Source organism: Salvelinus alpinus, chromosome 18 (assembly GCF_045679555.1).
Source record: "Salvelinus alpinus chromosome 18, SLU_Salpinus.1, whole genome shotgun sequence".
Taxonomy (NCBI): Eukaryota; Metazoa; Chordata; class Actinopteri; order Salmoniformes; family Salmonidae; genus Salvelinus; species Salvelinus alpinus.
In genome coordinates this window covers 47,415,430-47,431,795 of record NC_092103.1, presented here as the reverse complement: position 1 = coordinate 47,431,795, position 16,366 = coordinate 47,415,430, and the positions used below count along the sequence as shown (strand labels likewise).

Genomic DNA, 16,366 nt, shown 5'->3' with positions numbered 1-16,366 from the left:
CCTAACCCTTCCCTGTAGGACCCTAACCCTTCCCTGTAGGATCCTAACCTTTCCCTGTAGGATTCTAACCCCTCTCTGTAGGATCCTAACCCTTCCCTGTAGGATCCTAACCCTTCCCTGTAGGATCCTAACCCTTCCCTGTAGGCCCCCTTCCCTGTAGGATCCTAACCCTTCCCTGTAGGATCCTAACCCTTCCCTGTAGGCCCCCTTCCCTGTAGGCCCCTAACCCTTCCCTGTAGGATCCTAACCCTTCCCTGTAGGCCCCCTTCCCTGTAGGCCCCCTTCCCTGTAGGATCCTAACCCTTCCCTGTAGGATCCTAACCCTTCCCTGTAGGCCCCTAACCCTTCCCTGTAGGATCCTAACCCTTCCCTGTAGGCCCCTAACCCTTCCCTGTAGGATCCTAACCCTTCCCTGTAGGCCCCTAACCCTTCCCTGTAGGACCCTAACCCCTCTCTGTAGGATCCTAACCCTTCCCTGTAGGACCCTAACCCTTCCCCCAGAAGAATGTCCTGCCTTTGATAAAACATCGAGCCTTTTCTATGATAACAATTGCCAGAGAATGTCCTGCTTCTTAAAAAAAGAGAGATTTAGGTTTTTCTAGAACAATTTACCCAAAACGGACAGATCACAAAACTCAGGTCATCTCAGAACATAAATGGCACAAAATGAAAGCAGTCTATAAAGAGCTTAAAACGATTACCTCTTCGTCCTCTGTCCATCCGAGTCGTTCAATTCAAAAGATACAAAAACGATTCAAAACATCACTGTGACTGATCAATGAGACTAACATTATTCCAATGTCTAATTAGGACTGCAGCAACCCCTAATGTGACTATATTGCAACACAAAACACTGTGCTGTTGCAGTTCGTCACATGGTGTGCCCTTACATATCGACTCGCAGAACGCCACAGGATGTTTTTGTGCTGGTCAAGGGCAGACAGGTCTGGAGTGAACCAAGGACTATATCTATTCCTAGTTCTACATTTTGTGAATGGGGCATGCTTATTTAAGATGGTGAGGAAGGCACTTTTAAAGAACAACCAGGCATCATCTACTGACGGGATGAGGTCAATGTCATTCCAGGATACCCCGGCCAGGTCGATTAGAAAGGCCTGCTCGCTGAAGTGTTTTAGGAAGCGTTTGACAGTGATGAGGGGTGATTGTTTGACCGCAGACCCATTACAGATGCAGGCAATGAGGCAGTGATCGCTGAGATCTTGATTGAAAACAGCAAAGGTGTATTTGGAGGGCGAGTTAGTTAGGATGACATCTATGTGGGTGACCGTGTTTACGGATTGGGGGTTGTACCTGGTAGGTTCATTGATAATTTGTGTGAGATTGAGGGCATCAAGCTTAGATTGTAGGATGGCCGGGGTGTTAAGCATGTCCCAGTTTAGGTCACCTAGTATCACTAGCTCAGAAGATAAATGGGGGGCAACCAATTCACATATGGTATCGAAGGCACAGCTGGGGGCAGAGGGAGGTCTATAGCAAGCGGCAACAGTGAGAGACTTGTTTCTGGAAAGGTGAATTTTTAGAAGTAGAAGCTCAAATTGTTTGGGTACAGACCTGGATAGTAAGACAGAACTCTGCAGGCTGTCTCTGCAGTAGATTGCAACACCGCCCCCTTTGGCAGTTCTATGTTGGCGGAAAATGTTATTGTTAGCGATGGAGATGTCAGGATTTTTGGTGGTTTTCCTAAGCCAGGATTCAGACACGGCTAAGACATCCGGGTTGGCAGAGTGTGCTAAAGCACTGAGTAAAACAAATTTAGGGAGGAGGCTTCTAATGTTAACATGCATGAAACCAAGGCTTTTACGGTTACAGAAGTCAACAAATGAGAGCTCCTGGGGAGTGGGAGTGGAGCTAGGCACTGCAGGTCCTGGATTAACCTCCACATCACCAGAGGAACAGAGGAGAAGTAGGATAAGGGTACGGCTATACGAACTGGCCGTCTAGCACGTTCGGAACAGAGAGTAAAATGAGCAGGTTTCTGGGCACGATAGCATAGATTCAAGGCATAGTGTACAGACAAAGGTAAGGTAGGATGTGAGTACATTGGAGGTAAACCTAGGCATTGAGTAATGATGAGAGAGATATAGTCTCTAGAGACGTTTAAACCAGGTGATGTCATCGCATATGTAGGAGGTGGAACAACATGGTTGGTTAAGGCATATAGAGCAGGGCTAGAGGCTCTATAGTGAAATAAGACAGTAATCACTAACCAGGACAGTGATGGACGAGGTATATTGATATTAGAGAGAGGCATGAGTAGCCAAGTGAACATATGGGTCCAGTGAGTGGTTGGGCTGACTGGGGACATGGCGATTCAGACAGTTAGCAGGCCGATGCTAACAAGCTAACAGTTAGTAGGCCGGGGCTAAACAAGCTAGCAGTTAGCAGACCGGGGCTGGCAAGCTAGCATTTAGCAGACCGGGTTAGCAAGCAGTTAGCAGACTGGTGCTAGCAGTTAGCAGACCGGGGCAGGCAAGCTAGCAGTTAGCAGACCGGGGATAGCAAGTTAGCCTTTGGGGGACGTCGCGATGGGGGTAAGTCTGTTTTTGCCTCTTCGTGCGGTGACGTCGATAGGCCAGTCGTGGAATTAGTAGGGTTCCAAGTAGCTCTAGGTAGCTAACAGGCCACAGTTAGCAGAATGGGCCTTCCACTGACGTCGCGCCTGAGGGGCCTGTTGGAAACCTCGGGCAGATTATGTCGGTATTCCAGTCGTAGAGGATCGGCGGGGTTCCGTGCCCCGTACCGGCAGTAGAAGGGGTCCGGATATTGTAGCCCAGGAGTGGGCTTCGGTGGTAGCCCAGGAGTCCTAGCCAGGCTAGCTTCAGGCTAATTGGTGCTTGCTCCGGGATGAAAACGCGAGCCAGGAGTGGTCACCCGGGATTGCGGTTCGCTAGTTGCGAAGATCCAGATGAAAATCTTGGATGAATTAGACATAGGCTATATGGAATCAACAAGGCAATGCACAGGAGGATGAGCCAAAGATGATCGGTCATATCCTATTATGTCAAGGTAAATACAATCTTTAAGAACCCAGAATATGCTACGCTAGGCTTAGCTATGTTAGGCTTCGCTATGCTCGGCTTCGCTATGCTAGATAGACTTTCTGTCGGATGCAAAGGGTAAGAGAGAGACACCATTGTAAATACAACCTAAATTTAGGTTGATTTTATTTTCCCTTTTGTACTTTAACTTTTCGCACATCATTGTAACACTGTATATATACATAATACGACATTTGAAATGTCTTTATTCTTTTGTGAGTGTAATCTTTACTGTTAATTGTTTATTGTTTATCTATTTCACTTGCTTTGGCAATGTAAACATATGTTTCCCATGCCAATAAAGCCCTTAAATTGAAATGAGAGATTACAAGGGAATTACTTACTGTATTGTCCTGTAGGATAAATGTATTGTCCTGTAGGATAAATGTTTTGCCCTGTAGGGTAAATGTATTGTCCTGTAGGGTAAATGTATTGTCCTGTAGGATAAATGTATTGTCCTGTAGGGTAAATGTATTGTCCTGTAGGGTAAATGTATTGTCCTGTAGGATAAATGTTTTGTCCTGTAGGGTAAATGTAGTGTCCTGTAGGGTAAATGTATTGTCCTGTAAGGTAAATGTATTGTCCTGTACTGTAAAATGTATTGTCCTGTAGGGTAAATGTATTGTCCTGTAGGGTAAATGTATTGTCCTGTAGGATAAATGTTTTGTCCTGTGGGATAAATGTTTTGTCCTGTAGGGTAAATGTAGTGTCCTGTAGGGTAAATGTATTGTCCTGTAAGGTAAATGTATTGTCCTGTACTGTAAAATGTATTGTCCTGTAAGGTAAATGTATTGTCCTGTACTGTAAAATGTATTGTCCTGTAGGATAAATGTATTGTCCTGTAGGGTAAATGTATTGTCCTGTACTGTAAAATGTATTGTCCTGTAGGATAAATGTATTGTCCTGTAGGGTAAATGTATTGTCCTGTACTGTAAAATGTATTGTCCTGTACTGTAAAATGTATTGTCCTGTACTGTAAAATGTATTGTCCTGTACTGTAAAATGTATTGTCCTGTACTGTAAAATGTATTGTCCTTTAGGGTAAATGTATTGTTCTGTACTGTAATATGGTTTGCATGGATTTCATCTGCATGCCTTCACCCAGTCCAGTTTTTGTTGTCATGGAAACTTCCTTTTTTATGTCTGTATGTACAGTACAGCATATTTTTCAACTGGTGGTAAATCTCTAAAAGTAAATCTCTAGTATATATGAATTTATTGCCACCCTCTGCTCTGGTCGCCTATACTCAGGAAGCATTGGGTACTCTGAGAAAGTCCTTTAAGAACTATTCCCACTACCTAAATCTAGAGCACCACACACACACACACACACACACACACACACACACACACACACACACACACACACACACACACACACACACACACACACACACACACACACACACACACACACACACACACACACACACACACACACACACACACACAGCACACAGATTGCTTTGAACATTCTCCTTTTTTAAGTCTTCAGACTAATTGGATGAGGCAAAGCTTTCATTTTTTAAAGTTTCCATGGCAATATATGTATTTATACTTCTAGGTTTTAAGACTTTGATTCTGGTATTGGTGATATGCAGAATTATTGAACTATGTTTGATGAAAACCTAACCATTCCTCAGCAGAATGCCAGTCCTCATCGAGCGTCATCTACATCAGTACAGTAAACTATAGAGAGAATAGAAGACCTTTGCATGAAAAAGGTACTAAACTTGCTTGCTACTAAACATGTACTGTGTGTGTGTTACAGTGCCTGGCTCCTGGGTGGCTCAGTGGGTCTAAGGCACTGCATCTCAGTGCAAGAGGTGTCACTACAGTCCCTGGTTCGAATCACATCCGGCTGTGATTGGGAGTCCCATAGGGTGGCGCACAATTAGCACAGCGTCGTTCATGTTTGGCCAGGGGGTAGGCCGTCATTGTAAATAAGAATTTGTTCATAACTGACTTGCCTAGTTAAATAAAGGTTAAATTTAGAATAAAAAAAATTCAAATCTTTATTTTCTAAAACCGCAGCAAAAAATCTGTAATGAGTGGACATCGTCATTATCATAGTTTTTGTAGTTGTCGCTGATTTGCATGAGGGACAGGAAGTGTCATGTTGATGTGGATTAGTATATAGTCTTTGATTGTTGTGAAATATTTGGGAAAAGGAGAGTCATCACAACACCACGGAATGTACATAAAAATGCCAATATGGGCTCTGGGTGTCCCTGCGCACGGTGGGTACAATGCAGGACAGGTAACCTGTTGAATAGGAAACGACAACTCAAGAGAATTAACGGCACTAGGACCCAGACCGATCTATCCGCTCTTCTCTACGGTAGAGAGCAACTGTGTTCACGACGTACTAGTAGTGTCAGCCGTCCTCACAAGGAAGGAGCAACATGCTAATACAATAGGTTGTGAAAGGTACGTTGAAGTATTTTTGTTACAATGTGTCCGTGAACATGTGATTTTAAAAACCGTCGACGCTGAAATGAGAGGTATTGTAGATGTTTTATTCTCTCAATGCAGGATTTGAAGATGATTGGAATCGACTCAGTGGTAGAGAAACATGGGATAGACAGCAGACACCTACCTGCAAGCAGTGTTATAAATGACAAATGATGAAATTCTAGGTGGTTACTTGTGCGATACATTGGTTGCCATAATAGGTGAATTATTGATACATCGTTTCTTTTGCAAATTTGGCTACATTTCTCTTCCTTAACCCCACCGTAGACTGATCACACGGTTCCAACCCTGCCCAGTGACCACCGATGGAAGCCTGTGGAAAACTGGCTGCATCTTTTATCGAGAACTGCACCTTGCAAAACAATGCATTGAAAAATATGTTCAAAAAAACGCTATGGAAACCGCAGTACATTTTGTTTTCAGTTTGGATGTTGGTTTGATATTTGGAGTTTGTTTGTCAATGCCTCTTCAACGGAAGGTCCTCGGGATGATTAGGGTGATATATCTAGAATCAGATGACGATTTCTGCGTTCCGTTTTCCAAAAAAGTGACTTTACTTTGGTTTCAATGGGGGATTATTGTGTGCTGGCGGCTAAGGGACCGTTTAAAAAGTGCAATCAGCCAAACCTGGTGTTTACAGAAAAAAAGTTTTTGTCTCACTTCTCTAGATATCTTAAACCAACTTAGTTTTTCCCCACAACAATTACATTCAAAAATATTAACTTGTTTATTGATTTCATGTAAAAATATGAGATAAAAAACATAGACCTATGATCTCACTCACTCGTACACCAATAAGAATTCACATTTGAAAATTCCCTGATTTATAAATATCTTCTAACTGTCATAATTATAATTTTTAATGGCTTCCGATCCACATGTGCCAGAGCTTTGTTCCCTGACCTCAATTATCAAAGCAAATTTCTAAAATGCCTCCCCTTTGATTTTCTACAAATATTTATCCCATTACAGCTGTAGTTATTAATTCACACACAGATCAAGTTGTTTCATACCTTCCAGCCATGAGACACATACATCTAAAACCACGTGATGTTAGGTCACTAATCTCCTTTCTACATAGAACAACCAACAGATTTCACATAAATTTTTCCTGTAACAGGTCTAATTTTCAATAGCTCACTGACCATATGAGCTATAGATCTACAGACCAGTGTGGTGGGTTCCTTGACTTCTCTTATCATAGGTACACTTTAGCTTTTTTTCCACTTGGAAATATTTTTCCTACGTGACCCATTTCAGGAAACTCGACGTATGTCGCGGATCACTACTTCACAGGAGAGCCATTTTGAACGTAAACTTTTTTTATTTTGATCAAAATGTGTTTTTTGGGGGGGGGGGGCAAAAATGCTTTCTGGAACATGTGAACTTTCATGTGCCTTAATAACAAACGTGTTGCCATCTGTAAATACAAATACAATTGTTAAATTACGAGCCTTGTCGGTTTAGCCACAGAAAGTCATCAACCTTCCCGCTAGCCATGATCGTCTGAGATAATGAGTCAGCTGGACATGCCAAGAGTTTCGATTTGGTCTGCCATATAGCACGCTTCTGTCTATTTGAGCTGGTCAGTATGTCTAGGTAATCCTGTCTAACGCAGCTTTAAAAAAAAAAAAATGCATCGTGTAGTAAAACTGCATAAGCCTAATGTCAAGTTAAAGTGTACTGTTATCTAGCTAACACTAGCTGTCTGGCTCGCTAGCTAATGTTACGTGTATGCTCTCCAGTTTTGAAATCAATGGAATTCCGAGTATGATAGCTAAGGAGATGGAGAGAGAACCTGTCTCCGGATTACATCTTCAAACTAAGGGCAACTATCTGACAGGACATCCATGATGTATACAGGTAAGGTAGTCTAGCTAGCTACATTTTCAGATATTACACGTTTCTAATTGACAGAAAGTGGTTTCAAGTTCATTTCAAGTGTACTGTTAGCTAGCTAACTTTAGCTGGCTGGCTCGCTAGCTAACGTTACTTGTATGATCTTATTATTTGTATCTCAGAGCCATTTGCTTGACTAGTTATAGCCTAATGTTAGCTAGCTAACATTTCACTTGGTTGGTTAGCGACCTGCAGATTCATGCTGGGTATTAACGTCATGAGTTGGGTTTATGATTCATTGTTTAGCCGGTCGGTCTTAGTATTAGTATTAATTATTATTAGTATTACTAATTCATCAACGGATCTACTTTTCTATAGCTTTTATATTCAGATGGTTTTGAAATCACACTGAAAATACTTTACAATATTGTACATATTTAACCTTTCTGGCGTAGGCGTTCCGCTAGCGACCCACCTCGACAACATCCTGCGAAATAGCAGAGTGCCAGATTCAAAATACAGAAATTATCATAATAAACATGAATAAAAAAATACAAGTGTTATACATCGGCTTAAAGATTAAATTCTTGTTAATCCAGCCGCTTTGTCAAATTTCAAAAAGGTTTTACGGCGAAAGCATAACGTGATTATCTGAGGACAGCGCCCCCGCTTACAAAAGCATACAAACATTTTACAACCAAGTAAAGGAATTACAAAAGTCAGAAATAGCGATACAATTAATCACTTACCTTTGAGATCTTCATCTGGTTGCAGTCACAAGAGTCCCAGCTACACAATAAATGTTCGTTTTGTTCGATAAAGTCCCTCTTTATATCCCAAAAACTCAGTTTTGTTCAGTAATCCACTGGCTCAAAGGCGGTCAAAACATGCAGACGAATACATCCTAATAGTACCGGTGAAGTCGAAACATGTCAAACGATGTTTATAATGAATCCTCTGGTTGTCAATTGTCTAAATAATCAATAATATTTCAACCCGGACAATAACGTTTTCAATAGAAAGGAAAAACAAACAACGAAGGGCACAAACCAGCACTAAAATACTGGAGATTTGAAATTATGCAGATAATTCCATTGAATTACCAGTACAGAGTCAATGTGCAGGGGTACGAGGTAGTAATGAGACTATATACAAGGAGTACCAGTACAGAGTCAATGTGCAGGGGTACGAGGTAGTAATGAGACTATATACAAGGAGTACCAGTACAGAGTCAATGTGCAGGGGTACGAGGTAGTAATGAGACTATATACAAGGAGTACCAGTACAGAGTCAATGTGCAGGGGTACGAGGTAGTAATGAGACTATATACAAGGAGTACCAGTACAATGTGCAGGGGTACGAGGTAGTAATGAGACTATATACAAGGAGTACCAGTACAGAGTCAATGTGCAGGGGTACGAGGTAGTTGAGGTAATATATATATATATATATATATACAGTACCAGTCAAAAGTTTGGACACACCTACTCATTCAAGGGTTTTTTTCCTTTATTTTTTAAAACTATTTTCTACATTGTAGAATAATAGTGAAGACATCAAAACCTAGAAATAACACATATGTAATCATGGAGTAAACTCCCCCCCACCCACCAAAATAAAAGTGTTAAACAAATTTGCCATGATTACGGCTTTGTTTACTCTTGGTATTATCTCATTGAATGAGTCAGTGTGTCCACATGTTTGACTGGTATTGTAGGTAGGGGTACAAATGACTAGGCAATCATAATAGATAATAAACAGAGTAGCAGCAGCGTGTGGGTGTGGTGTCAATATGCGTGTGTGTGTGTGTGTGTAGTATGTGTGAGTGTGTGTGTGTGTGTAGAGTCCCGTGAGTGTACATAGAGCCAGTGCAAAAATAGTGTGGGTTAATGCAAATAGTCACGGTAGCCATTTGATTAACTGTTAAGCAGACTTGGTGCTCTGGTATCACTTGCCGTGCGGTAGCAGAGAGAACAGTATGACTCAGGTGTCCGGAGTCTCTGACACCGCCTGGTATAGAGGTCCTGGATGGCAGGGATCTCAGCACCAGTGATGTACTGGGCCCGTACGCACTACCCTCTACCGCCTTGCGGTCGGTTGCCAAGCAGTGGTCGTACCGAGCGGTGATGCAGCCAGTCAAGATGCTCTCGATGGTGCAGCTGTATAACTTTTTTGAGGATCTGAGGGGCCCAAGGCCAAATCTTTTCAACCTCCTGAGGGTGAAGAGGCGTTGTCAGGCCCTCTTCACGACTGTGTTGGTGTGTTTGGACCATAATAGGTCCTTAGCGATGTGGATACCGAGGAATGTGAAGCTCTCGACCCGCTCCACTACAGCCCAATCGATGTGGACTGTCACATTTGCTGATGTGTTGTTGCCTACCTTCACCACCTGGGGGCGTCCTGTCAGGAAGTCCAGAATCCAGTTGCAGAGGGGGGTGTTCAGTCCCAGGGTCCTTAGCTTAGTGATGAGCTTGGAGGGTGCTATGGTGTTGAACGCTGAGCCGTAGTTTATGAACCGCATTCTTACACTGTTATTTCCCCTCTTGTCCAGGTGAGGAAAGGGCCGTGTGGATAGAGATTGCGTCATCTGTGGATCTGTTGGGGCGGTATGCAGAATGGGAGTTGGTCTATGATGATGGTGTTGATGTGAGCTATGACAAGCCTTTCAAATGCATATGGTCAGTCAGCTAAATTACGTCTATCACTGGAAACATGAATATTTTAAAAACAGTGAAATAAAACATTTTCTATGGACGAGGTCAAAGACTAAGTGTTAAATAGATGTATATATAATATATATATATATAATTTGGACTGGAAGCGATTTGGAAAAATGAAATCTGTACATGGATTAATTAACTACAGCTGTATTAGGATATATACTTTGTAGAAAATCAAAAATAAAATGTCTACCTTTTTTTTGTTTGTTGATAAGAGGTCAAGTAGCCCCACTACACGTGTCTAGATCTATAGCTCATATGGTCAGTGAGCTATTGAAAATTAGACCTGTTACAGGAAATATTCATGTGAAAACTGTTGGTGGTTCTATGTAGAACGGAGAACAGTGACCTAACATCAAGTGGTTTTAGATGTGTGTGTCTTTGGGCTGGAAGGTATGAAACAACTTGATCTGTTTGTTTTTAATTCACCTTTATTTAACCAGGTAGGCTAGTTGAGAACAAGTTCTCATTTGCAACTGCGACCTGGCCAAGATAAAGCAAAGCATTTCGACACATACAACAACACAGAGTTACACATGGAGTAAAACAAACATACAGTCAATAATACAGTAGAAAAATAAGTCGATATACAATGTGAGCAAATGAGGTGAGATAAGGGCAAAAAAAGGCCATGGTGGCGAGGTAAATACAATATAGCAAGTAAAACACTGGAATGGTAGATTTGCAGTGGAAGAATGTGCAAAGTAGAGATAGAAATAATGGGGTGCAAAGGAGCAAAATAAATAAATACAGTAGAGGAAGAGGTAGTTGTTTGGGCTAAATTATAGATGGGCTATGTACAGGTGCAGTGATCTGTGAGCTGCTCTGACAGCTGGTGCTTAAAGCTAGTGAGGGAGATAAGTGTTTCCAGCTTCAGAGATTTTTGCAGTTCGTTCCAGTCATTGGCAGCAGAGAACTGGAAGGAAAGACGACCAAAGGAGGAATTGGCTTTGGGGGTGACCAGTGAGATATACCTGCTGGAGCGCGTGCTACGAGTGGGTGCTGCTATGGTGACCAGTGAGCTGAGATAAGGCAGGGCTTTACCTAGCAGAGACTTGTAGATAACCTGTAGCCAGTGGGTTTGGCGACGAGTATGAAGCGAGGGCCAACCAACGAGAGCGTACAGGTCGCAATGGTGGGTAGTGTATGGGGCTTTGGTGACAAAACGGATGGCACTGTGATAGACTGCATCCAATTTGCTGAGTAGAGTGTTGGAGGCTATTTTATAGATGACATCACCAAAGTCGAGGATCGGTAGGATGGTCAGTTTTACGAGGGTATGTTTGGCAGCATGAGTGAAGGATGCTTTGTTGCGAATTAGGAAGCCCATTCTAGATTTAATTTTGGATTGAAGATGCTTAATGTGAGTCTGTAAGGAGAGTTTACAGTCTAACCAGACACCTAGGTATTTGTAGTTGTCCACATATTCTAAGTCAGAACCGTCCAGAGTAGTGATGCTGGATGGGCGGGCAGGTGCGGGCAGCGATCGGTTGAAGAGCATGCATTTAGTTTAACTTGCGTTTAAGAGCAGTTGGAGGCCACGGAAGGAGAGTTGTATGGCATTGAAGCTCATCTGGAGGTTAGTTAACACAGTGTTCAAAGAGGGGCCAGAAGTATACAGAATGGTGAGAATTAATAACTACAGCTGAAATGGGACAAATATTTGTAGAAAATCAAAGGGTAGGAATTTGTGTGTGTGTGTGTGTGTGTGTGTGTGTGTGTGTGTGTGTGTGTGTGTGTGTGTGTGTGTGTGTGTGTGTGTGTGTGTGTGTGTGTGTGTGTGTGTGTGTGTGTGTGTGTGTGTGTGTGTGTGTGTGTGTGTGTGTGTGTGTGTGCGCGCACGCACGCAACCTGGACTCTGGGTATGATATGTTACGAATTCAAAATGTTTGGTTGCTAGGTGACTAACGCTAATGTTAGTTAGGTGGCTCACGTTAGCTAGGCTAGGGGTTAGGAGTTAGGTTAAGGGTTAGTGGAAGGGTTAGCTAACTTGCAAAGTAGCTAAAAAGTAGTAAGTTGCTAATTAGCTAAAATGCTAAAGTTGTCCGGGATGATTTGAAAAAGCAATCTTTGGGATGCTAGACATTGCTATCAACTACCCTCCTTTTAATTTGGCCCTAAGTAACCTTCTGTCTTGTGTGTGTGTGACCATAACAAATGTAAAATATCATACTAATTTGGTTGTCCCGGATTCTCGTTTACTATGTTACATGTAGTCTGAGACCAGGCTGGGGTGTGTGTGTATTGCAGTGAACTAAATTCGTAGGTCTAATTGTTCTGTTTTCTATAATACACCAGCTTGGGTCATGATCAATTCAGAAATGTTTAGCCATAAACGTAATAATCAGTTTGTTGGATAAATGTCATTTCTTGGGGGTGTTGCAATAACATATCAGGCAAAATGTGGCTGCGCTGAAGACATCTCTATGGGTCCGCTAATACAGGACTAGTAAAGGGTTAGGGTTAGTACTACTCTAATACAGGACTAGTAAAGGGTTAGTACTACTCTAATACAGGACTAGTAAAGGGTTAGTACTACTCTAATACAGGACTAGTAAAGGGTTAGTACTACTCTAATACAGGACTAGTAAAGGGTTAGTACTACTCTAATACAGGACTAGTAAAGGGTTAGTACTACTCTAATACAGGACTAGTAAAGGGTTAGTACTACTCTAATACAGGACTAGTAAAGGGTTAGTACTACTCTAATACAGGACTAGTAAAGGGTTAGTACTACTCTAATACAGGACTAGTAAAGGGTTAGTACTACTCTAATACAGGACTAGTAAAGGGTTAGTACTACTCTAATACAGGACTAGTAAAGGGTTAGTACTACTCTAATACAGGACTAGTAAAGGGTTAGTACTACTCTAATACAGGACTAGTAAAGGGTTAGTACTACTCTAATACAGGACTAGTAAAGGGTTAGTACTACTCTAATACAGGACTAGTAAAGGGTTAGTACTACTCTAATACAGGACTAGTAAAGGGTTAGTACTACTCTAATACAGGACTAGTAAAGGGTTAGTACTACGCTAATACAGGACTAGTAAAGGGTTAGTACTACTCTAATACAGGACTAGTAAAGGGTTAGTACTACTCTAATACAGGACTAGTAAAGGGTTAGGGTTAGTACTACTCTAATACAGGACTAGTAAAGGGTTAGTACTACTCTAATACAGGACTAGTAAAGGGTTAGTACTACTCTAATACAGGACTAGTAAAGGGTTAGTACTACTCTAATACAGGACTAGTAAAGGGTTAGTACTACTCTAATACAGGACTAGTAAAGGGTTAGTACTACTCTAATACAGGACTAGTAAAGGGTTAGTACTACTCTAATACAGGACTAGTAAAGGGTTAGTACTACTCTAATACAGGACTAGTAAAGGGTTAGTACTACTCTAATACAGGACTAGTAAAGGGTTAGTACTACTCTAATACAGGACTAGTAAAGGGTTAGTACTACTCTAATACAGGACTAGTAAAGGGTTAGTACTACTCTAATACAGGACTAGTAAAGGGTTAGTACTACTCTAATACAGGACTAGTAAAGGGTTAGTACTACGCTAATACAGGACTAGTAAAGGGTTAGTACTACTCTAATACAGGACTAGTAAAGGGTTAGTACTACTCTAATACAGGACTAGTAAAGGGTTAGGGTTAGTACTACTCTAATACAGGACTAGTAAAGGGTTAGTACTACTCTAATACAGGACTAGTAAAGGGTTAGTACTACTCTAATACAGGACTAGTAAAGGGTTAGTACTACTCTAATACAGGACTAGTAAAGGGTTAGTACTACTCTAATACAGGACTAGTAAAGGGTTAGTACTACTCTAATACAGGACTAGTAAAGGGTTAGTACTACTCTAATACAGGACTAGTAAAGGGTTAGTACTACTCTAATACAGGACTAGTAAAGGGTTAGTACTACTCTAATACAGGACTAGTAAAGGGTTAGTACTACTCTAATACAGGACTAGTAAAGGGTTAGTACTACTCTAATACAGGACTAGTAAAGGGTTAGTACTACTCTAATACAGGACTAGTAAAGGGTTAGTACTACTCTAATACAGGACTAGTAAAGGGTTAGTACTACTCTAATACAGGACTAGTAAAGGGTTAGTACTACTCTAATACAGGACTAGTAAAGGGTTAGTACTACTCTAATACAGGACTAGTAAAGGGTTAGTACTACTCTAATACAGGACTAGTAAAGGGTTAGTACTACTCTAATACAGGACTAGTAAAGGGTTAGTACTACTCTAATACAGGACTAGTAAAGGGTTAGTACTACTCTAATACAGGACTAGTAAAGGGTTAGTACTACTCTAATACAGGACTAGTAAAGGGTTAGTACTACTCTAATACAGGACTAGTAAAGGGTTAGTACTACTCTAATACAGGACTAGTAAAGGGTTAGTACTACTCTAATACAGGACTAGTAAAGGGTTAGTACTACTCTAATACAGGACTAGTAAAGGGTTAGTACTACTCTAATACAGGACTAGTAAAGGGTTAGTACTACTCTAATACAGGACTAGTAAAGGGTTAGTACTACTCTAATACAGGACTAGTAAAGGGTTAGTACTACTCTAATACAGGACTAGTAAAGGGTTAGTACTACTCTAATACAGGACTAGTAAAGGGTTAGTACTACTCTAATACAGGACTAGTAAAGGGTTAGTACTACTCTAATACAGGACTAGTAAAGGGTTAGTACTACTCTAATACAGGACTAGTAAAGGGTTAGTACTACTCTAATACAGGACTAGTAAAGGGTTAGTACTACTCTAATACAGGACTAGTAAAGGGTTAGTACTACTCTAATACAGGACTAGTAAAGGGTTAGTACTACTCTAATACAGGACTAGTAAAGGGTTAGTACTACTCTAATACAGGACTAGTAAAGGGTTAGTACTACTCTAATACAGGACTAGTAAAGGGTTAGTACTACTCTAATACAGGACTAGTAAAGGGTTAGTACTACTCTAATACAGGACTAGTAAAGGGTTAGTACTACTCTAATACAGGACTAGTAAAGGGTTAGTACTACTCTAATACAGGACTAGTAAAGGGTTAGTACTACTCTAATACAGGACTAGTAAAGGGTTAGTACTACTCTAATACAGGACTAGTAAAGGGTTAGTACTACTCTAATACAGGACTAGTAAAGGGTTAGTACTACTCTAATACAGGACTAGTAAAGGGTTAGTACTACTCTAATACAGGACTAGTAAAGGGTTAGTACTACTCTAATACAGGACTAGTAAAGGGTTAGTACTACTCTAATACAGGACTAGTAAAGGGTTAGTACTACTCTAATACAGGACTAGTAAAGGGTTAGTACTACTCTAATACAGGACTAGTAAAGGGTTAGTACTACTCTAATACAGGACTAGTAAAGGGTTAGTACTACTCTAATACAGGACTAGTAAAGGGTTAGTACTACTCTAATACAGGACTAGTAAAGGGTTAGTACTACTCTAATACAGGACTAGTAAAGGGTTAGTACTACTCTAATACAGGACTAGTAAAGGGTTAGTACTACTCTAATACAGGACTAGTAAAGGGTTAGTACTACTCTAATACAGGACTAGTAAAGGGTTAGTACTACTCTAATACAGGACTAGTAAAGGGTTAGTACTACTCTAATACAGGACTAGTAAAGGGTTAGTACTACTCTAATACAGGACTAGTAAAGGGTTAGTACTACTCTAATACAGGACTAGTAAAGGGTTAGTACTACTCTAATACAGGACTAGTAAAGGGTTAGTACTACTCTAATACAGGACTAGTAAAGGGTTAGGGTTAGTACTACTCTAATACAGGACTAGTAAAGGGTTAGTACTACTCTAATACAGGACTAGTAAAGGGTTAGGGTTAGTACTACTCTAATACAGGACTAGTAAAGGGTTAGTACTACTCTAATACAGGACTAGTAAAGGGTTAGTACTACGCTAATACAGGACTAGTAAAGGGTTAGTACTACGCTAATACAGGACTAGTAAAGGGTTAGTACTACGCTAATACAGGACTAGTAAAGGGTTAGTACTACTCTAATACAGGACTAGTAAAGGGTTAGTACTACTCTAATACAGGACTAGTAAAGGGTTAGTACTACTCTAATACAGGACTAGTAAAGGGTTAGTACTACTCTAATACAGGACTAGTAAAGGGTTAGTACTACTCTAATACAGGACTAGTAAAGGGTTAGTACTACTCTAATACAGGACTAGTAAAGGGTTAGTACTACTCTAATACAGGACT

General features: G+C 40.9%; 1 protein-coding gene across 3 annotated transcripts in view; it reads left to right on the top strand.

The window, feature by feature from the left end:
- Window positions 1-5,349: 5,349 nt before the first annotated feature.
- Window positions 5,350-16,366, top strand: part of LOC139544422 (ras-related protein Rab-27B-like) — a 107,154-nt gene continuing 96,137 nt past the window's right edge. The window contains exons 1-2 of one of the 3 annotated variants that reach the window (XM_071351490.1): window positions 5,413-5,489; window positions 9,925-10,019. In XM_071351490.1, coding sequence (XP_071207591.1) covers window positions 9,982-10,019 — 38 coding nt within the window. In that variant the 5' untranslated portion in view covers window positions 5,413-5,489; window positions 9,925-9,981. Of the gene's footprint in view, window positions 5,490-9,924; window positions 10,052-16,366 lie in introns of those variants that run through there. The other 2 variants (XM_071351491.1, XM_071351493.1) reach the window with 2 other exon arrangements.